The 22,816-nt window shown below is 43.9% G+C and overlaps 1 protein-coding gene across 1 annotated transcript; it reads left to right on the forward strand.

The window, feature by feature from the left end:
* On the forward strand, window positions 1–22,331 carry E2F6 (E2F transcription factor 6). The gene is made up of 7 exons (XM_061433303.1): window positions 1–422; window positions 12,255–12,309; window positions 14,768–14,984; window positions 16,747–16,902; window positions 17,850–17,964; window positions 19,667–19,823; window positions 20,333–22,331. The coding sequence occupies exons 1-7, from the start codon at window positions 315–317 to the stop codon at window positions 20,380–20,382; spliced, it is 858 nt and encodes a 285-aa protein (XP_061289287.1). The 5' UTR covers window positions 1–314; the 3' UTR covers window positions 20,383–22,331.
* The last annotated feature ends 485 nt before the right edge of the window (window positions 22,332–22,816 follow it).

Raw genomic sequence — 22,816 nt, forward strand, 5'->3', positions numbered from 1 at the left:
CTGGGGGGCGGTGACGCACTGCGCATGCGGGAAGATGGCGGGATTGGCGTCCTGAGTTGCGCGGGTCACGGTGCTCTTTAGCCCGCCCGCGTCCTACGTCCCGGGGTCGCGTCTGGTCCGCCAGCGGGTCTAGTTAGGCGGCGCCTCTGAGCCGGCCAGGGGCCCGGTTCGTGCTTGACGGCGCCCCCTTTTCCCCTCCCGCCCGCCTACCCCCCGGGACCCGGCGTGTTGTGTTGTGGGGGGGCGTCGCCCGAGCCGAGCGGGAGAAGGCGGGAGAGCTCTCGGGGGTGCGAGGCGAGGAGCGACTGGCCGGCATGAGTCAGCAGCGGCCGGCGCGGAAGCTGCCCAGCCTGCTCGTGGACCCGGCAGAGGAGACGGTGCGCCGCCGCTGCCGCGACCCCATCAACGTGGAGGGCCTGCTGGTAAGCCCTCCCGGGGTGGGCGGCGGGGAACGGCGTGCGTGGGGGGCGGGGGGGGCGGTCCCCGGGCCCCAGGGTGGCCCCGGGGCTGCTCCCTCGGGCTCCCGGCTTCTCGCACAGCCTGTCACATCCTCTAAACCAGAGCCATCGTCGTCCACTGAAACCCTTTGCATTATCCTTTACATGTGTTCCAAAATAACGTTGTCAGCCTCCTCGATCTTTCCTTCGGGCCACAGAGCAGTGTTGGAGAAAATTGTACAGCTTTGCCTGACACTGGCATGCTCTTCCATCTTTATCTCGGTGGATCTCTGCAAGCTCTTTTTAGGTTTCTCTGCGGCCTCCTCTAACCGTCTCCTACTGAGTTGTAGCCGCTTAAAACCATGTCCACACCTCATAGGTCCCACCCCACAGCTCTCCATCTTTGCTTCGGGCCACAGAACAGTGTTGGAGAAAATTGCACAGCTTTGCCCGACACTGGCATGCTCACCCTTGTTTATCTCAGTGGGTCTCTGCAAGCTTTCTTTTCGTGTTCTCTGCAGCCTCCTCTCCCATGCTCCTACTTAGCTGCAGCCGCTTAAAACCGTGTCCACACATCCCACCCCACAGATCAGATCAGATCAGATCAGTCGCTCAGTTGTGTCCGATTCTTTGCGACCCCATGAATCACAGCACGCCAGGCCTCCCTGTCCATCACCAACTCCCGGAGTTCACTCAGACTCACGTCCATCGAGTCAGTGATGCCATCCAGCCATCTCATCCTCTGTAGTCCCCTTCTCCTCCTGCCCCCAATCCCTCCCAGCATCAGAGTCTTTTCCAGTGAATCAACTCTTCACATGAGGTGGCCAAAGTATTGGAGTTTCAGCTTTAGCATCATTCCTTCCAAAGAAATCCTAGGGCTGATCTCCTTCAGAATGGACTGGTTGGATCTCCTTGCAGTCCAAGGGACTCTCAAGAGTCTTCTCCAACACCATGGTTCAAAAGCATCAATTCTTTGGCACTCAGCCTTCTTCACAGTCCAACTCTCACATCCATACTGACCACAGGAAAAACCATAGCCTTGACTAGACGGACCTTTGTTGGCAAAGTAATGTCTCTGCTTTCGAATATGCTATCTAGGTTGGTCATAACTTTCCTTCCAAGGAGTAAACGTCTTTTAATTTCATGGCTGCAGTCACCATCTGTAGTGATTTTGGAGCCCAGAAAAATAAAGTCTGACACTGTTTCTCCATCTATTTCCCATGAAGTGGTGGGACCGGATGCCATGATCTTCGTTTTCTGAATATTGAGGTTTAAGCCAACTTTCTCACTCTCCACTTTCACTTTCATCAAGAGGCTTTTGAGTTCCTCTTCACTTCTGCCATAAGGGTGGTGTCATCTGCATATCTGAGGTTATTGATATTTCTCCCGGCAATCTTGATTCCAGCTTGTGTTTCTTCCAGTCCAGCGTTTCTCATGATATACTCTGCATATAAGTTAAATAAACAGGGTGACAATATACAGCCTTGACGAACTCCTTTTCCTGTTTGGAACCAGTCTGTTGTTCCACGTCCAGCTCTAACTGTTGCTTCCTGACCTGCATACAGATTTCTCAAGAGGCACATCAGGTGGTCTGGTATTCCCATCTCTTTCAGAATTTTCCACAGTTTATTATGATCCACACAGTCAAAGGCTTTGGCATAGTCAATAAAGTAGAAGTAGATGTTTTTCTGGAACTCTCTTGCTTTTTCCATGATCCAGCGGATGTTGGCAATTTGACTTCTGGTTCCTCTGCCTTTTCTAAAACCAGCTTGAACATCAGGAAGTTCACGGTTCACATATTGCTGAAGCCTGGCTTGGAGAATTTTGAGCATGACTTTACTAGCATGTGAGATGAGTGCAGTTGTGCGGTAGTCTGAGCATTCTTTGGCATTGCCTTTCTTTGGGATTGGAATGAAAACTGACCTTTTCCAGTCCTGTGGCCACTGCTGAGTTTTCCAAATTTGCTGGCATATTGAGTGCAGCACTTTCACAGCATCATCTTTCAGTATTTGGAATAGCTCAACTGGAATTCCATCACCTCCACTAGCTTTGTTCGTAGTGATGCTTTCCAAGGCCCACTTGACTTCACATTCCAGGATGTTTGGCTCTAGGTCAGTGATCACACCATCGTGATTGTCTGGGTCATGAAGATCTTTTTTGTACAGTTCTTCTGTGTATTCTTGCCATCTCTTCTTAATATTTTCTGCTTCTGTTAGGTCCATACCATTTCTGTCCTTTATCGAGCTCATCTTTGCATGAAATGTTCCTTTGGTATCTCTGATTTTCTTGAAGAGATCCCTAGTCTTTCCCATTCTGTTGTTTTCCTCTATTTCTTTGCATTGATCGCTGAAGAAGGCTTTCTTATCTCTTCTTGCTATTCTTTGGAACTCTGCATTCAGATGCTTATATCTTTCCTTTTCTCCTTTGCTTTTCGCTTCTCTTCTTTTCACAGCTATTTGTAAGCCTCCCCAGACAGCCATTTTGCTTTTTTGCATTTCTTTTCCATGGGAATGGTCTTGATCCCTGTCTCCTGTACAGTGTCACGAACCTCATTCCATAGTTCATCAGGGACTCTATCAGATCTAGGCCCTTAAATCTATTTCTCACTCCACTGTATAATCATAAGGGATTTGATTTAGGTCATACCTGAATGGTCTAGTGGTTTTCCCTACTTTCTTCAATTTAAGTCTAAATTTGTCAATAAGGAGTTCATGGTCTGAGCCGCAGTCAGCTCCTGGTCTTGTTTTTGCTGACTGTATAGAGCTTCTCCATCTTTGGCTGCAAAGAATATAATCAATCTGATTTCGGTGTTGACCATCTGGTGATGTCCATGTATAGAGTCTTCTCTTGTGTTGTTGGAAGAGGGTGTTTGTTATGACCAGTGCATTTTCTTGGCAAAACTCTATTAGTCTTTGCCCTGCTTCATTCCGTATTCCAAGGCCAAATTTGCCTGTTACTCCAGGTGTTTCTTGACTTCCTACTTTTGCATTCCGGTCCCCTATAATGAAAAGGACATCTTTTTTGGGTGTTAGTTCTAAAAGGTCTTGTAGGTCTCATAGAACCGTTCAACTTCAGCTTCTTCAGCGTTACTGGTTGGGGCATAGACTTGGATTACTGTGATATTGAATGGTTTGCCTTGGAAACAAACAGAGATCATTCTGTCATTTTTGAGATTGCATCCAAGTACTGCATTTTGGACTCTTTTGTTGACCATGATGGCCACTCCATTTCTTCTGAGGGATTCCTGCCTGCAGTAGTAGATATAATGGTCATCTGAGTTAAATTCACCCATTCCAGTCCATTTCAGTTCGCTGATTCCTAGAATGTCGACATTCACTCTTGCCCTCTCTTGTTTGATCACTTCCAATTTGCCTTGGTTCATGGACCTGACATTCCAGGTTCCTATGCAATATTGCTCTTTACAGCATCAGACCTTGCTTCTATCACCAGTCACATCCACAGCTGGGTATTCTTTTTGCTTTGGCTCCATCCCTTCATTCTTTCTGGAGTTATTTCTCCACTGATCTCCAGTAGCATATTGGGCACCTACTGACCTGGGGAGTTTCTCTTTCAGTATCCTATCATTTTGCCTTTTCATACTGTTCATGGGGTTCTCAAGGCAAGAATACTGAAGTAGTTTGCCATTCCCTTCTCCAGTGGACCACATTCTATCAGATCTCTCCACCATGACCCGCCCGTCTTGGGTTGCCCCACGGGCATGGCTTAGTTTCATTGAGTTAGACAAGGCTGTAGTCCTAGTGTGATTAGACTGACTAGTTTTCTGTGAGTATGGTTTCAGTGTGTTTGCCCTCTGATGCCCTCTTGCAACACCTACCATCTTACTTGGGTTTCTCTTACCTTGGGCGTGGGGTATCTCTGCCCCCCTCATTCAACAGGTTGTGGTCTTGCATCCTGTTTGACACCGAAAACGCAAGGGAGAGTAAGACTCCCTGTGAAACATTGAATTCTTCTGTTGCTCTGGACTGCATGCCGTGTATTCTCCTGGATTATCAGGACTTTTCCATGGAAGGAACCCGTCAGTTCCCATTTCTTCCCGCATTCTCGACCTCTCTGCTGGTTTCTTCCCATTACTAGTAAATAAACATTTCCCGAAGTCAGATTATCCAGACACAAGGAGGACTCAGTGCTCCAAAATAGTTGATGAGTGCCATCTCATTTAATTCTGCACAGCAGTCCTAAGGGATTATTCTTGTTTGACAGTTGCCAAGATATACTTGGAGTTGTTAAGTGGTTTTTCTGTGGTTAGTAAGTAGAAAAGCCTGGGTTGAACCTCCCAGTGTCCAGTTCCAGGTGGTAAATTCTCAACTACTTAAGTGAAGTGAAAAGTCGCTGGTGCAACCCCCATGGACTATACAGACCACGAAATTCTCCAGGTCAGAGTACTGGAGTGGGTAGCCGTTCCCTTCTCCAGGGGATCTTCCCAAACCAGGGATCAAACCCAGGTCTCCTGCATTGCAGGCGGATTCTTTACCAGCTGAGCCACAAGGGAAGCCCAAGAATACTGGAGTGGGTAGCCTATCCCTTCTCCATTGGATCTTCCTGACCCAACCATGTCCTAAATCCCATTTCCATTTTGAGAGATCCCTCCTTTAATCCTTTATGCCTTTCCGCCTACTATATCACTTCCCCTTCACAGCCAAACTCTTTGAAAAAGTTGTTTGCACTCTGGGTTTTCTTGCTCACATCTCATTACCACCTTGACCTGCTGCTGGGGGACCTCAGCCCTATGCACAACTCCAGGACTGTCCTAACCAAGGTCCCCAGCAACCTTGTCAGGTCCAGCGGATGTGGTTTTAACACGATGGACCACTCACTCTGTTGGAAACTCACCATTGACGTCCCCTTGGGCACATACTCTCAGCACTCTGTCTGCCTCTCTGGCCTCTCGTGTTCTCTTTTGTAAACTCTTCCTTTTCCCATCCCTTCCATGTTGGTCTTACTTGGCTCTTCAGCCTTCTCCACAGTTTCTTAATATGGGATGTCATTCAGCACTCTTGTGACTTCTGTTACTATTTGTACTGGTGGTCTTATTCTTTTTAGTTCAGCTTAGTTGTGTCTGACTCTCTGCCACCGTGAACTGCAGCACACCAGGCTGCTCTGTCCATCACCAACTCCTGGAGCTTGCTCAAACTCATGTCCATCAAGTCAGTGATGCCACCCAACCATCTCATTCTCTGTCATCCCCTTGTCCTCCTGCCTTCAATCTGCATCAGAATCTTTTCCACTGAGTCCGTTCTTTGCATCAGGTGGCCAAAGTATTAGCACTTCAGCTTCATCTTCAGCCCTTCCAATGAATATTCAGGCCTGATTTTCTTTAGGATTGACTGGTTGGATCTCCTTGCAGTCCAAGGGACTCTCAAGAGTCTTCTCCAACACTACAGTTCCAATGCATCAGTTCTTCGGCACTCAGCTTTCTTTATGGTCCAACTCTCACATGCATACATGACTACTGGAAAAACCGTACCTTTGACTAGACGGGCCTTTGTCGGGAAAGTAATGTCTCTGCTTTTTAATATGCTGTCTAGGTTTGTCATAGGCTTTCTTCTTCTTATTTTAGAATTTGTTAAAAGCTCTGAACTCTTACTTTGGAAAAAAGCACTTTATTTTGCATTTAATATCAGAAGATACACGTATCCCTTGAAGTTTCAGATAATCTTATCCACTCTGGTAGGGCTTCTCTGATGGCTCAGTGGTGAAGAATCTGCCTGCTAGTGCAGGAGACACAGATTCAGTCCCCTGGGTAGGGAAGATCCCCTGGAGAAGGAAATGGCAACCTACTCCAGTATTCTTGCCTGGGAAATCCCATGGGCAGAGGAGCCTGACGGGCTACAATCCATGGGGTCACAAAAGTGGGACACAACTTAGCGACTAAACAACAATCCACTCTGGTAGTTTTGGTTACCATGTCGTGACTCCCAAATCTGTAAATTGGGCTCAGAGCTTTCCAATTGTCTCCTACACACCTCTACGTAGATTTCAGACTCATATACCTGAAGTGGAATTCATTGTCATACTTAAGCAACAACTCTCGATCTCATATTGCAACAAATACCTAGCGGGTATCCTACACGTCATCTTTACCTTTTCCAAATGGATCCCCTCCATCCTGTCTAATAGAAATTAATCACCAGTACTTGCCACTTCTAGCTGTCGTCTGCCTTTCGAATTGCTATCTTCTCAACTAGTTTTCCTGCTTCTCATCTTGTCCCTGATTTTTCTATATATTCTCCACATAGTAACTAACCATAATGGTCTTTTTAAAGTGTATTTCCAATCACGTCATTTGGCTTAAAGAATCTATCATGGTTCCCAGCAGCTCTCATCATAGAGGAGAAACTTCTTAATGTCATCAGACTCCTGAGTTTATCTTTGCTGAACTGCTTATGGTTGCTGAATTTTCCATATGTCTATATTCTTCAGGACGTCTGTATCTCTGCACTTTCACCTGTAAGAAATTTTTTCATCAGAGCACACTTTCCCTTATTACCACCCGTGGTTCCCATTACAGGTCATTTGTGGGCAGCCTTGCTGACCCAGCCTCTGGGCTGGGCACTCCTGTGAGCCTCCTGCATACCCTTCCTCAGCATGGGGGCACTTCTAGCCCTGGGCAGCAGCTCTGGCCTTTCATTGGTACATCCCCAGCATATCTGGGGCTTCTTGCGAAAACAAAAAAGCTATTTTGGTAAATAGCCGTTAAGTGAATGAAGTAGGTACTCTCTAAATGTTTGAATGCGTGAATGTTTATTTTCCTGGCTGTGAAATGGTGATTTCAACACCTCTCTCAGCATTTTTTAGAAAAACTGGATGATGACTAGAAGTATTTAGTAGACTATGTATTATTAAATGCTATGCAAAAAAATAGTTATGTGTACAGCTGAGTATTTGATGTTCCCCCCAGGGGTAAATGGCTTGAAAACTGGAATTTTATGAAGGCACAATATGATTAGAGATAGAATTTAGTCTACACATTGAAAAATTAGGAAAACTTGCATGTATGACTAGAAAGCAGATCGCTGGAAAAAGGTATGTGTCTGCAGAGCTCTTAAAGGGATATTACTCCCCCAAGCAGGCTGGTTCAGGATAAGCGAGCATCTCTGTATAGAGACATTTTTAACCAATTTGTAAGCAGTGTTTAAGATTTTAGCCCCTAAAACTCATCTTTTATTTCTTTCTCCTTTGAGATCTCAAATTGCAAAGTGTAGGTTTTGAGATGTGGGAACTTGGAGCATCAGTGAAATGACTTGGGACGTGCTGACCTGCCCACCAGGAGCTGCTGGTTCCTAGAGAGCTGTGTGCGCTGAGTGCAGCCTCCGTGGTTTCAGGATGGAGACAGACTAATAGCCCCGAACAAGTGGGAGGGGCAGTTTGAATATTTGACAGCCTCTGTGGTTTCAGGTGAAGGCTCTGCCAAGATGGAAGCAGACCAATAGACCCGAGCAAGGGAGGAGAGCAGTTTGAGTGTTTCAACCGCAAGCTTTTTTAGGAAGCCCAGTCTTGAGGTTTGGCTGCTACCAGGCTCTCCTTTGGGTTCCTCTGCTGGCTCAGCAGTAAGGAATCCTGCCAATGCAGGAGACGCGGGTTGGATCCCTGGGTCGGGAAGATCTCCTGGAGGAGGAAATGGCAACCCACTCCAGTATGCTTGCCTGGGAAGTCCCATAGACAGAGACGCGCAGGCTACAGTCTTGGGGGGGTCACAGAGTCATATGCTACTGAGCAGAGCAGGCTGTCCGTGGGCAGGTCCTCAAGGAAATGCCTTAGCATAGCCTCTCAGGGAGACTCCTTGAAGGAACAGAAATGTTGGCAGTGCCCCCGGGGGTGGGTTGTCAGCACTAGAAGCAGCAGCATCTAGTGCCATAGCAGTTTGAGGGTGTTCCTCTGAGGACTGCCATCCTCGAGATGCCGAGAAGGTAAAAGATGTGTCCTGTGCAGGAGCCGCTTTGAAAAGGTTCCCATTGGCCGAATCTGGGATAATTTGACCCTCAAAATACCAGATTTTATGCTCAGAATAAGATAGGAATTCAGGCTCCTTCGGTGTAGCTCGTTAAGTATAACCTCAAATATAGTTCCTCCAGATCTTTAGGCCTGTGAGACAAGGGAAAGCTCCTCACCTGTCTGTCGAATGTGGTTCACCAGAGTTAGCATAGCTGGAAAGGCTCACCAGGATTGTCAGACTGAGTCTCTCCAGGTGATAAATTTGTACTGAAAGCAGAACATGAGGCCTTCTAGTCTCAGTGATCCTTACGGATGGGGTATCCAAGAGGGCGTCTTTTCCCGGGGTCCCTGTGTCTGTAAATACACATTGTTGTTTATCAGTTGACAATATGCGTGACAAGGTCCTGTTTCACTCTTCCATTCATTAGTTTAACAGATGTTTACCAAGTGCCTGAATGTACCAAGAACTGTTCTGGTTCAAACAGGACAACAATAATAATCGTCCCTTATGCTTTCTTGGAGAAGGAAACGGCAACCCACTCCAGTATTCATACCTGGAAAATCCCATGGACCGAGGAACCTGGTGGGCTACAATCCATGGGGTCGCAAAGAGTCGGACACGACTGAGCGACTTCTGTGTGTGTGTGTGTATGCTTTCTTGGGATTTTTACAGTTTACAGAATTGGTCGTTTGAGCTTCACAGTAGCTTGGAAAGTGGGCTGTAATAGAGGTCTGTCCCTACACTGTTACAGATGAGGGAAGAGTCTCCCTGCACCTGAGAAGTCCTGGTGGTCCTGAACCCCATCTTAAGCCACGAACTTGAGTATAAATGAGATGAATGTGTCATTGCTGTTGACACATTGGAAATCTCCTGAATTGTAGGTCTGTAGGATTTACACGATCTTTACTTGGGAGGTCTGCCCTTGAGAGGCCATGATACTATCGTGAGTCCTCCAAAATAGAGAGGGTTTTTTTGTTTGGTTGCGGGGGTTCGGGGGGGGGGGTACCAAAACGAATGGATGTTGTTTTCCCCACAGATCTAAGTATACCCAATATGTGGTTTATAGCAAAGAATGTGGGGGAAAGAAAGTCATACGTTCTCATGTTACTAATTGAGGTACCACCATCCCCGTGCCAAGCCATGAATAGCAGCCTTCTAGATAAGGAGACCAGAGGGAGGGGTCTGGAGCAGGAAAGGCGCCCGTGGGGCACATGTGGAGAGCAGATAGGGAGGCAGTCCAAGTGGGGGCCTGGGCCCTGCCGCTCTGAACCAAGAACAGAAGTCTCATCTGCAGCACAACCCCTAGGGCTGCTGCTCTGTTAATCCCGTCCATGTTCATTCTCAGGGTTGATTGTGACACTATAGTGATTGAAGTAGTGTAGCAACTTAGGGGTCGGACACTGAGTGACTTCACTTTCACTTTTCACTTTCATGCACTGGAGAAGGAAATGGTAGCCCGCTCCAGTGTTCTTGCCTGGAGAATCCCAGAGGCGGGGGAGCCTGGTGGGCTGCTGTCTGTGGGGTTGCACAGAGTCGGACACGACTGAAGTGACTCAGCAGCAGCAACTTAGGGTGTCTGTTGATGGGTGTTTCAGGTCCCTGTGATGAGGATGGATTTTTTTTTCTTTTAAGAATCTTGCATCAATAGTTCAACTCTGTTTCATAGTCTTTTAGTAGAAGGGTTGAATGTAAAAAAAGCAGTGACACTTGGTCACCCTGGTCTGAAGTTTGGCTTCAATAGGACTGCCCTTCAACGTGTCCCTGGTGGCTCAGAGGGTAAATAGTCTGCCTGCAATGTGGGAGACCTGGGTTTGATCCCTAGGTTGGGAAGATCCCTTGGAGAAGGAAATGGCAACCCACTTCAGTATTCTTGCCTGGAGAATCACCATGGACAGAGGAGCCTGGTGGGCTAGTCCATAGGGTTGCAAAGAGTGGGACATGACTGAGCAACTTCACTTTCTTTCTTTCAGTGTGTCACTGTTGTCAGCACTGTGCTGAGAGCCAGCCAGGCAGAGTCCCTGCCCCAGGATGGGCTCCCCATTCTGGTTTTGCACCCAGCAGGGGTACCTGCAGGTGTTTAAATTCCAGCAACTAAGTTAATTTTACAGTGGAATTCTGCTTCAGGGGAGTTATTCCGTATCAAGTTAGCTTGCTGACAGATGCCATCATCTTGTCATGAATGATAAGGGAACCATTGTGCCAAGGCTTGTATAGTAACACCAGCAAGGAGAGAGCTACTTAGCTGCTCACCTCGCCTTCAGGCTTCCCCATTCCTCAGTCTTTTTTGCTGTATTGCCACCATACTTGGATCTCTGAACCAAGAGCCCAAGGATGTCGTGTCTTGCTCAGAAATCTGTGGCACTTCTGCACTGGTTACACCCTAAAGGCCAAACTCCAGGGCACGACTTTCATAATCCTCTGTGTCAAGCGTGGTGCTGGCAGACCCTTCCAGCCTCAGTGAGAAGTCGATTTCACACTGGCCAGCCAGGCCGCCTTGCAAAAGGTACCAGGTGGTTTGTATTTCCATACCTTTATTCATGTCACTTCCTGCACCAAGAATTATTTATCCTCTCTCCCCAACCTCCCACAGGTTCCGCAAAATCTGGCTTGTTTTCCAAGGCTTGGCTGGGGGTCCCTCCTGAGAATTGCTGGCTACACCCCAGAGTTCTGGTGACTATTGTCTTAGAGCTGCTCATGAAATCCTCTTCCCCCAATTTTGTTGTGGCCCCATTGAGGGCAGTTTTTTCACTTAAACAGAAACTAAACCCTCCCACAGCCTGTCTGGAGACACAGAACATCATTACACTTTGTTCTAAGCAAAAGGCTAATATGGGTTTCTCTTTATTAGTCTCATGGTTAGGATTTATATATGTTTTGCAAGAAACAATTTTTAAATGTACTGCAAATGTTACAACAAGTTTATGTAAGCTTTCATAGCCTTCAGGTAGCTAGTAAAATGATGAGCATTGGCAGTGGAGCTCCTGTTATATTAATTTCGTGGTTGCCTCAGGGATTTATAAGAAGTGTTTTATTAATCTAATACTGAAGTTTCCAGTTACATTACATGCATTATTTTCCATGATTAGATAACGCTGTTTTTACATTAATTATCGTGGGACTGCATGGCTGCTTGTGAAAATGAAAGTTTGTGAGCTCATTTCTCTGGAGCCACTTAACAGTGAGTTAGCAAAGGGTGAGCGTTTGTTAGTTTGGGTGTAGATCTCTCCCGCACCTTCCAGAGTCAGAGACAGAGTCCTAATCACCTCTGAATTCCCCTTTATCCCCAGTACCTGATACAGTCAATAAATTAATGTCCATGTAGTAATAAATTCCAGTATTCGTACTCCTCTACTGCCACCAACCTTCCTTTCTCTCCCTACCCCATCACTCTAACTACTGCTTCCGTAGCTATGGGCTTCCCTTGTGGCTCAGCTGGTAAAGAATCTGCCTGCACTGAGGGGGACCTGGGTTCCATCCCTGGGTTGGGAAGAAACCCTGGAGAAGGGAAAGGCTACCCACTCCAGCATTCTGGCCTGGAGAATTCCATGGACTGTATAGTCCATGGGGTCGCACAGAGTCGGACACAGCTGAGCGACTTTGACTTCCACTTTGCATACCTGTGGAGGCCTGTGCAGTTTCAGAGACGCAAGTGTGTAAACCCTGTCAGATGTGATGACAGTTAGCATAAATGTAGTTTAGGAGGAGGACTGGTTTCCTTACACCGTAATTATTTCCCAGGGTGAAAAAAAGGACAAACCTTTGTGTTATCCAGTAAAATGTTCATTTGCTTTTTTTTTTTTTTTGCTATTCGTTTGCTTGTATTTAAATTACTAAGTTAAATTTCTATATCTTCTCTTTTCCAGCCATCAAAAATAAGGATTAATTTAGAAGATAATGTACAGTATGTGTCCATGAGAAGTAAGTTGATTCCTGAATAGGTTTTAGGTTTTGCTGTTCTATGATTTCAGTGATTTATGTTAAAGGTACTTGAGTTGATGAGTAACTTAAATAAAATGTGCTATTTGTAGACTGAAATGTTAAGCTTAGAATTTCAGCAAAAACTCCTGAGGTTGTAGGGTGTCGTGCACACAAAACTGCACAAATACCAGTTTATTCTTCACTGCTTTGGAAATGTCTTTTTTTTCTAAATGGTCCGTGGTTAGGGATATTTCCCAGAGATCTATGAGAGCAGTTATTGTCATCAGTGGAACTGAAGGCGGTTTGGCAACAAACGTGAGGACAGTCTTTGCCCTCCTGGTTTCCTGTGGTTCCTTGTGCGCTTCCATCTACTCCTGTCCTAATCTCGGGATAGACGGTGCCTAGACACCCAGTATGAATCTTAACGTCAGCCTTCATTTCTTCTTGGCACCCCCCACAGTCCCACCCATATGTGGCCCCCAGTTTTCCTCTGGAAGCGTTTCCTTTGTCTGCCCCATGCCATGACTTAGACTCATGTCTCGAGCTCATGCAGTGCCTGGCCTGTATTCAGCTCTTTGCATGGATTATCACAGCAACCTTTCAAAGTAAAGCTATGGATTATTATTCCTATTCAATAGACGAGTAAACAGAGGCCCAGAGGGATTAAGTAACTTGTCCAGTCAGGATTCATCCTCCTGCTCAGATTTGAGCATGCAGTCTTATCCCTGGGTCAGGTTCTGCTTCCTGCACAAGCCGCCCTGGCACAGCTGCCCACGCTGGTTGTCTCTGCCAGGCCTTCCCTGCTGCCCATGGGGTCTCTCTACCAAAGAAACAACGATGGTGATTTCACTTAGCCAAACAGATGGGTTGATTGAATCTGCAGATAGGATTTAAATTATATAAATTATACACAGGTTAACTCTTGCCTTGGTCAAGAGTCAGATTTAAATGTTTTTAAAAGTCAGAATTTCTCATTTGTAATCTTGGAAGGTTTTATAGAATGGTGACTATCTTCTACTTTTTAAAAAAAAATTTAATTCCTATTAATCTGTTTAATCTTTAAGTATAAGAGTAGTCTCCACATAGAAGACATTTACATTATAAAATATGTCCTTTTGTTTCTTGGAGTAACCACCAGTGGTCTTTAAGTTGAATATAATATAGAGGTTCTGAAGAAGAGCATTTCTGATTGAAGATAGGATGACTGTCCTTTGAAGCATTCTGTGGTGTGCTGTGAAGTAGGAAAAAAAGTTTAATCACATATTCCACACCAGGAGGACAACTAAATTATTTGTAGAATTTATTTCCTCTGCACACTAAACCATAAGAACTATTATTTTAGTATCAAACTGGGAAAGATGGAAAGAATGATAATATTCAGTTCTGGCAAGGGCAAGAGAGGAGGCCCTTATAAACTTTGTAAAACTGATAGAACACACATCCTGAATAACAGGTTTGGCAGCATTTAAAAATAAGCTTTTACTCAACAAGTCCACATCTTGAAACCTACCTAAAGGAAACAAAGACACATGCAAAATTAGCTTCTAGGAGATTTCTTGAAGTATTGTGCAAAATAGTAAAATTAGAAATAATTTGAATTTCCAGCATTGGGCCGAGTTGAGCAAATATTCTGTGCAGTTAAACGTGCAGCCGTAAAGAATAAAGTTGAAATAAATTTGTTGACACATCAGAATGTTCATAATACTGAATTAAAAAACAATATGTTAAAAAGTGGTATGTTTCTATTCTCGTTTTTTAAGACTATATATATTTACATATATACGTGAGCATGTGAAAGTGTGTGCATAGTGTCAGGGGGTATCTGGAAAACCATAGTAATGAATAAATGAGGGAATTAAAGAGATTTTCCCCTATTCATTTGTTTATCTGTTAATATAGGATACTGAATATTTTAAAAAATAGTCACACCACTTTCCCTCAAGGTATAGCCTAACTATGCTAATTAGAAGACTGATTAAGCCCTTTCCAGATTTCATCAGGTTGGTTTAGACTATGACATGTATAGGGACATTTTAAACATTTTTTTTAAAGCTAAATCTCTAACTTTGCTTCATAAAGAATTTCTTGACTTGAGGACCAAATGAGAAATTTGATTCTAAATCATTTCTAATCCTGTTCCCGAGAGTGGTATGGATACAGATGCAGGCTCACCATTTATGTCTGGTATGATGCCGATCAGATTGACATACTCAGTGGAAACTGGTTGCATATTTCAAATACTCCTTTAAGTCTAAAGCCTTTGTTTACCTGGAATAGGCTAATATTTCATCCACTTTGAGAAGTTGATTTTGTAAAAATTAGCTATGATTTGGTCAGTGGGTAGAATATCTGTAGGTGTCTCTGGTTATTGATCAAGAAGAAATAAATGGTCTTTTTAATGAATTGAGAAAGAAATGCTATTTAAAATTTTACGAATTGTGTTTGTTTTGTTTCCCAGAAGCACTAAAAGTGAAGAGACCTCGTTTTGATGTTTCACTGGTTTATTTAACTCGAAAATTTATGGATCTTGTCAGATCTGCTCCTGGGGGCATTCTTGACTTAAACAAGGTTGCAACGAAACTGGGAGTACGAAAACGAAGAGTGTATGACATCACCAACGTCTTAGATGGAATCGACCTGGTTGAAAAGAAGTCTAAGAACCATATTCGGTGGATGTGAGTTGTTTTCAAACTTTTCATGTTTTTTTTTTTTTTCCTCCTCAATAAGTGACAATACTGTGCTTAAAACAAAGTAGATACTATCAGTGTTTTTTGTTTTTTTTTTCCTACTTGGTACCAATTAAAAGCCATATAATACCATCCCAATATTATGGAAAAGCTGAGTGGAGTCATGCTTAGTTTTAGGAATTTCACTTTTCAAGGTAAGTGGGCATCTGATTGTGTAGGAATTAAAAAAAAAAATAAAAGTTTCTTCAGTTCCAATTGATCACTGATAGCAGGGGGAAGATCAGTTAAGGTGGTAAAACTGGTTCTTGCACCAGAGTGTGAACACAGAGAGGCCTCCTCCCAAGGAGCTGTAGTTCAGTTCTGGGAGAAGGCAGATGCCCGCCTTCTTAACAGCGACCCCCAGTGGTTATGGTGCAGGTCAGGCTTGGAAACACAATTCCCTGAATGTTAAAAAAAATTCAGGAGGCTGCCTATCTCAGAGTCAGTTGGTAAGGACTTAGCATATGATTAGGAAGGATTTCAGGAAAAGAAGACCTTATGGTATAAATGTAGATATTATGTATAGATAAGTGTGGGGGACACACACACACGCGCAAAGGAAGGGAGCTGTTATACTTAACAACACACAAGTATTTTGAATCAGTAAGAAACACTTCCAGCATATAAGTACCTAGATACCTTGCAGGCAAAAGAAAAATCTGCCACCAAACATCATTAAATGATTCTCAGTAGTTAACTTCGCTATTAGAGGAAAGGGGTTCAAAAAGGAAGTTCTTTTTTTAGTAGTACAGAAATGCAAATTCTAATTTGAACATGTTTGCTGAATAATAACTAACATTCTAGGGGCTAATGTTGGATTGTGTTCTAAATCATTAATTAGAATCAGATTTGAGAACTAGCAAGCAAAAGGTAAAATTGTAACAGCCTCTCCCCCCTTAATTTTCTATAAAGATCAAAGAAAAGAATGAGTATCAGCAGTTGCTCGTCACATCATATTGGGGCAGACCGTAATAAAATAAATCTTTGAAAAAATATTATATTCAGGTAGAACCAGATTAAATATGCACTGTAGGGAAAAATTAAGACTCAGAATTTTAGCAGATGAACTGTCATTTGGCCAGTATGTGCTGTTTTTCATGTGTAAAAACTAAAGGGTTTAAAGACTATAACTTGCCAAAAGGCTTCTCCCATGACTCAATAGGTAAAGAATCCACCTGCAGTGCAGAAGACACAGGAGGCGCTGATTCGATCTGTGAGTCAGGAAGATCCCCTAAAAGAGGAAATAGCACTCCACTATCTTTGCCTGGAAAATCCCACAGACAGAGGAGCCTGGCAGGCTTCAGTCCAAAGTGTCGCAAAAGAGTCAGACACAACTGAGCACAAATACCAATGGACAAGAACTTGTCAAAAGTTATACTGTGGAAAGTAGAGCTGGGCTGAAACTGGGTGCTACTAACTCAGTTCACTGCTCATTGAACTTCAGTAAGCTTTCCGTAGAACTTCTGATTTCCAGAGGGTTATAATGTTGGTTTTGTTTTTAAAGTCTCTGTGTCGGAAAAGAAATGGGGACAAAAACCAACGAGAAGTAATAGTTGTGTAGAACAACAGGAGAGCAGGAGTGGAGTTTGTTGCCTGTTGTCTGTTGTTGTGGGAGACACCAGTGTAAACTTATAGAGACATTCCAGTAACCTAACTTGTATTAATTTGTAATCTCCCAGATGTTGTTGATAGTGATCTTTTTCTTTTAAAGAGGATCTGATCTTAGCAATTTTGGAGCAGTGCCCCAACAGAAGAAGCTGCAGGAGGAGCTATCTGACTTATCAGCAATGGAAGATGCCCTGGATGAGTTAATCAAGGATTGTGCTCAGCAGTTGTTTGAGTTAACAGATGACAAAGAAAATGAAAGATATCCTTTAATCTGTACCTTAAAAAAAAAAAAATCTCCCAAAGCAATTACTTTAAGTAGTAGGCTCAGCTTGGAAATTTAATTAATATATTTAAGATACAAAACCAGACCTTTAGAAGTGAATGAACTGCCATAGAAATGATACTGAAACTGCCTTTCCAGTCCACCAAGCCTGACACAGTTGGATGGCCATGCTCTTGAGGTCAGTGTCTCTGGGACCAGAGGGGGAGATTGTCTTTGACTCTGATCTCCTCCCAAGTCTCCTAGACAGTTTTGCTGTCATGTTCCCCATGTAGCACCTTTCTGAGGTGTCACCAATCCTGAGCTAGTCCACGTTTCAAATTTACTTAAGTTCTACACCAGCCAAAAACTCCTGTTTGCACAATACAGTTGTTAGAAGGAAAGTAAATGCTGTCACTGGACTCAGTCAAAAAGGTCTGTGGAGTTGAAAAAAAAATGCTGGGGAAACCCTTTAAATAAGGTAAGTGGTAAAATTTCAAGCAATACAATAAAAGATGAGAAAAATTCAGGGAGTGAGATGGAAAAGAGTTTGGGATGTGAGCACTCCCACAAGTACATGATAGTCCTGAAAAACTGGTTCTAAGTTGTTTCTGCTACCAACAGATTCTTTCTCCCTTCCATTTTAGGAGAGTCTCATCAAAACACTTTTTCCCTAGAGGTTCTCATAAGATGTAGCAATGATAGGGAAAAGTACAGGGAGGTTTGAATACCTTCGTGTGGTGTCTTTGTTTTAAACACCCAGACTTTATTACTATTTTTTCTCCAGAAAGTGTCATCACTATCACAGTAGTGTAAAGGAATTTTTTTGAGTTATATTGTAAAACACTTCATAAAATCCTAAGGATCGTTGATGAAATAGTAAGAATTACATATGAAATAATTTTTAATCTCCATCCTCTGTTTAGAGACCCTTAACTGATTTTTACACTAGCGTATGTGACGTATCAAGACATTCACAGCATCCAAGCCTTCCATGAACAGATTGTAATTGCAGTTAAAGCACCGGCAGAAACCAGATTGGACGTTCCAGCTCCCAGAGAGGTAGGTAGCCCTGCTTGTGTGTGTGTGTGCATGATGAGCGTGCATGTTTGCGTGTGTGTGTGCATGTTTGCGTGTGTGTGTGCACGTGCTTAGTTGCTCAAGTCATGTCCGACTCTTTGCCACCTAATGGACTTTAGCCTGCCAAGCTCATCTGTACGTGGGGATTCTCCAAGCAAGAATTCTCCACCCCACCCCCACCCCTGTTCTTGCTGCTGCTAAGTCGCCTCAGTCGTGTCTGACTCTGTGCGACCCCATAGACGGCAGCCCACCAGGCTCCCCCATCCCTGGGATTCTCCAGGCAAGAACACTGGAGTGGGTTGCCATTTCCTTCTCCAGTGCGTGAAAGTGAAAAGTGAAAGTGAAGTCGTTCAGTCGTGTCCGACTCTTAGCAACCCCATGGACTGTAGCCCACCGGGCTCTTCCGTCTATGGGATTTTCCAGGCAAGAGTACTGGAGTGGGGTGCCATTGCCTTCTCACCCCCATTCTTAAGAAGGTTTAAAGGGAAACGGGCTTCCCTGGTGGCTCAGCAGTAAAGAATCCACCTACAATGCAGGAGATGTGGGTTCACTCCGTGTTGGGAAGATCCTCTGGAGAAGAAAATGGCACCCCACTCCAGTGTTCTTGCCTGGAAAGCCCCATGGACGGAGGAGCCTGGTGGACTGCAGTCCATGGGTCACAAAGAACTGGACACACTGTGTGACTGAACAACAGAGGGAGGCAAGCCAGCTGCTTGGGCTGTGCGTCGTTGCAGCCCCGGGAGCTTAGTGACTAGTGTGTGCATGTGAGCTGCGTCCCTGATGCTCAGCTCAAGGCACTCCACCCATTTTAACGTGCTTAATGTGTTTTGAGTAACACAACAAACTCAGTAGTCTTGATTATTATCCTCTTACAGATGAGAAGTCTAAAGCACAGAAAGAGAAACTTTCTTACCGTCGTACAGTAAGTGAGAGAAGCAGAATTCAAACCCAGACAGTCTGGCTTCAGAGTCTGTTCTTAGCCATCGTACGATCATGGCCTCTTAGAGGAATCGCTAAAAATTGGCCTCAGTGTTAAGATCCAGTGTCAAACAGGGCTCTGGGGAATTAACTCACTAGCCAAACTCATAAAAGACTCACAGATAGAGGAGGACACTAAATTAAACACTTAAAATGAAAAGTAAAATTAATATGTATGGAAATACTGTCCACAGCTTGCAGGAAAGTTTGTGTTGAAAGATACTTGTCGAAGATGCGTGATCAGGGTGGAATCAGAACCAAGGAGTGAGACCATTCTTAGGACAGATGGAGTGCTGATGGCCCAATAGACCCGTCGGTGCTGAAGTCGTGTCCTCTTCACTGCAGTAGGGGACTTAACCCCCCTCAGTGAAGCAGCTCTCACCCACCGTGCCTTTTATCCCCGGAAGACCACAGTCCACGTGAGACCCCAGCTGTTAACTGGACAGTGTATGACGGACAGTTAAGGAACACCTTTTGTTTATTCCAGCCACACTCAAGTTGTGACTTCAGGTGATGCTCCTAGTGAGTGCTTCCTGTGCTTCAGGCTAAGCAAGTACACAATATTCTCAAGTATATGACAGCAAAGAAACTACCTGGATGAGAATTTCCAAAAGTGTCCCTTGAAACTTTCACAGTTGTAATAAGTGAAAAAATGTAATTCATGAATCCTCTCATTCCTCTTAATGCTTTCTGTGTCTTTTGCTAGGATTCTATCACAGTACATATCAGGAGCACCAAAGGACCCATTGACGTTTATTTATGTGAAGTGGAGCAGGGTTCCCACTCAAGTAATAAAACTTCAGACAATGTAGGGACCTCTTCATCCAAAAGCAAGCCTTTGGAGCACCCTCAACCTGAGAAAGGTAAACAGGCTGATTTTGTTATTAGGAAAATTTAAGATTCTAATGATTTTTTAAATGTTTATAGTTTTACAAATGAATATTATGAATATGAATATTTATTAATAATATTCATAAGAATATTATGACCTTACAGATATTTTTACTCTTCCTAGCTACAAAAACATGAGTTAAAAATTACAGGGTAATTCTTACTATAGTTGCTTACTGTTTCTAACAACCCTGTTGTTAAATCCCACGTAATTTTGATATCTTTGAAAAGTTAGAATTGTTGTTGGTTTCGAAGTGTGGTCTCTGTAGAGAAGGCTGTCTGATCCTCTGACCCAGGCCCTCAGGCTCATGCTTGAGTCCTGGTTTACTCCTTGTGAGACTGGAAACATTAGCCTTATGCCACTCACGTAAGAATATGGTTCTTGACTGAGGTCTTCCTATTTTATCTTGAATGTTCTCTTAGCTGCCTGCCTTTGAGACCTTCATTTAGGAAGATTTCTCCCGTGTTTGTTATCTTTCAGAAGAAAATCCTCCACAGCAAAGTGAGGAAGTGCTTGAAGTGAGCAACTGATGGTGTTTGAGGGTCCATGCATTGAGTGTCTTGGACTCCTATGTGGACGAAAATCCTCAGAGCAATAAATCATCCCTGCCGTTCCTCATTCTTGGTAGCTGCAAGGCCAGGAGTGCCTCCAGGCACTTTGCTTCTTAGATTCCTGGATAATGGCGGTTTCTGCATTTGAAAACAGCTCTTTTTATAATTATTCACTGCTTTTCTGCCAGTGAACCCGTCATCTTGCCTACAGAAATTACTGAATTACACAGCTGTCACTGAAACAGACAGGCAGGCAGGGTGGACAGCTCCTCGTGGACTCTGCCCTTTGCCGCGCGGATCACGTATCGTCACAAAAGAAGTTGCCTTACACGGGTTCATGTCTGCATGAATGGGTGTGCGCACGCACCTGATGTGACGTCTTTGTACATATTTGTATAATGTCTAGATCACTTGTGAAATACATCTAAGTGAGAGTGTTCACCCTTGTACAGCCAAAATAATGTAAATAGTGAAAGTAACAGACATATTCTCTAATTTCTGTGGTCTGTCTATAACTTATTAGAATCCTCTGAATGAGCATTAGAGGAGAGTTTTTTCCCTAACTTCTACATGTAGAAGTACCATAAATGTGTGTGTACAGTTAAAGTTTGTGGATTTAATGCAAGTATTTCAGTATGGTTTCCCAGTGCTAAAATTGGACTTCAGGCTCTCTATAGAGTCATTGTGTCCAAGCAGACTGGTGACATGCCCCAAGCTTTGGGGACAGGTGTAGACATGCCATCAGCTCATGACTGAATTCCGTGCAAGACATGAATTAATTCAGTCATGGTGACAGTTGAAAACTATTTTAACCTTTCTTGCAAGATTTTGTAATATGTTTCTGTACGCAGCCTTGCTTCTCAACCAGCGGGGTTTATTTACAGTGAGTCAGTGGTCCCCTGCCCTCTCTCCAGCTCTAGTCTGACGTTCCCGAGCACCTCGCTCTTTCTACCTCATCGGGTAAGTCATTACCACTCTGTGCCTCAGTTTACTCAGTAGTTTACCATTAGACTGTGAGCTCCTTGAGGGACTTTGTCTTAATCATTGTTAAGCCCAGCGCCTTGCGCCACTCCTGGCAATTGAAAAGCACTCGATAAATGTTTGAACGAGTGAGTGAGTGAGTGAATGGTTTAATTAGACTGATAATACTTGGCTCATACCATACAAGATTCTTATATCATTCAGATTGATATTTTAAACTTTTCTCACTTTCAAAGAATTGAAGCAACGTGTGATTAGGACCATGTAGAAAAAAAGAGCTTAGGAATAAAAAATCAACATGCTGGAAAATCATGCCGAGTATTTAGGATTCTCACACCTCCGAGCTCCAGTGGCTTTTGCAGTCCTGTCCCTCAGCTGAACACCAGCCTCTTCCCTCCTCACAGTTCCTACTCGTTGCCTCTGCAGGCCTTGCCATGCGGCAGAAAGTTGTGTGTACAGGTCAAGTGCTCTGCGGAGGATTCCAGGCTCTACATTGTAGATTTGGCAGCTGTCAGTTACGTGTGATGGCTAAACATGAGAGTGGATGAGGCCACCTAATGAGAGGGTACCGGCAGGAGAAGAGGAAAGGCCCGTTAGCATTTATTTTAAGGGGAGGTACCCACCCAGTTTCTTGCCTGGAGATTTCCATGGGGTTGCTGAGTTGGACTCAACTGAGCAACTTAACACTTTCACCAAAGAAAAAGCCTTTCCCAAGAGAGAAAAAAAGAGGAGGAGGGAAAAAATAGCTAAAGAAGGTGATGCCCCCAAAACCCACAAAGGCAGCATGGCCACAGGTGGTAGCATTTTTCTAAGTAGCAGCTCCTTACTTGTGAAATGTGACAGTATTTTACTTTGCAAATCATTCTGAGAGTAAAGTGAGATCATGTAAACGAAAGCCCTCTGTAAATTATAGACGTTACATAAATGAATCTTTTTCCTCACTCCAACTTCTGGTGTTTCGTCTCTTCTTTTTACAACTGTTAAAGTAAACATCGTTAAACCTGGCTTCCAGGCTCTTCCTCCCCACTCTGTCCTGAACAGCACTGCCCATCTCTGTGTGCGGGCATACCTCATTTTACTATGCTTTGCGATACTGTGATTTTTAAAAACTGAAGGTTTGGCCTCCCTGTGTCCAGCAAGTCCATGAGCACTTTTCCTAAAATCATTTGCTCATTTCATGTCTGTGTCACATTGTGGTAATTCTTGCAGTATGTCAGTTTTTTTTCATATTGTTACATTTGTTATAAAAAATAAGTTTGATAGATGAGTTACTTCTTATTGATGAAACAACATGATTTCTTGAGTTGGGATCTAATCTGGGTGAAGATGCTGTGAAAATTGAAGTGACAACACCGGGTTGAGAATATTGTATAAACTTAGTTGATAAAGCAGCAGCAGGGTTTGAGAAGCTCGGCAGTTGGGTAAAACGTTA

Source organism: Bos javanicus, chromosome 11 (genome assembly GCF_032452875.1).
Source record: "Bos javanicus breed banteng chromosome 11, ARS-OSU_banteng_1.0, whole genome shotgun sequence".
Lineage (NCBI taxonomy): Eukaryota > Metazoa > Chordata > Mammalia > Artiodactyla > Bovidae > Bos > Bos javanicus.

What these genes read in the sequence shown, in the direction of transcription:
- E2F6 (XM_061433303.1), top strand. Translation starts at nt 315, where the DNA reads ATGAGTCAGCAGCGGCCGGCGCGGAAGCTGCCCAGCCTGCTCGTGGAC. An exon ending in GATGACAAAGAAAATGAAAG is followed by an intron (nt 16,903 to 17,849) that starts ATATCCTTTAAT and finishes ACTGATTTTTAC; the next exon opens with ACTAGCGTATGTGACGTATC. An exon ending in ACGTTCCAGCTCCCAGAGAG is followed by an intron (nt 17,965 to 19,666) that starts GTAGGTAGCCCT and finishes GTCTTTTGCTAG; the next exon opens with GATTCTATCACAGTACATAT.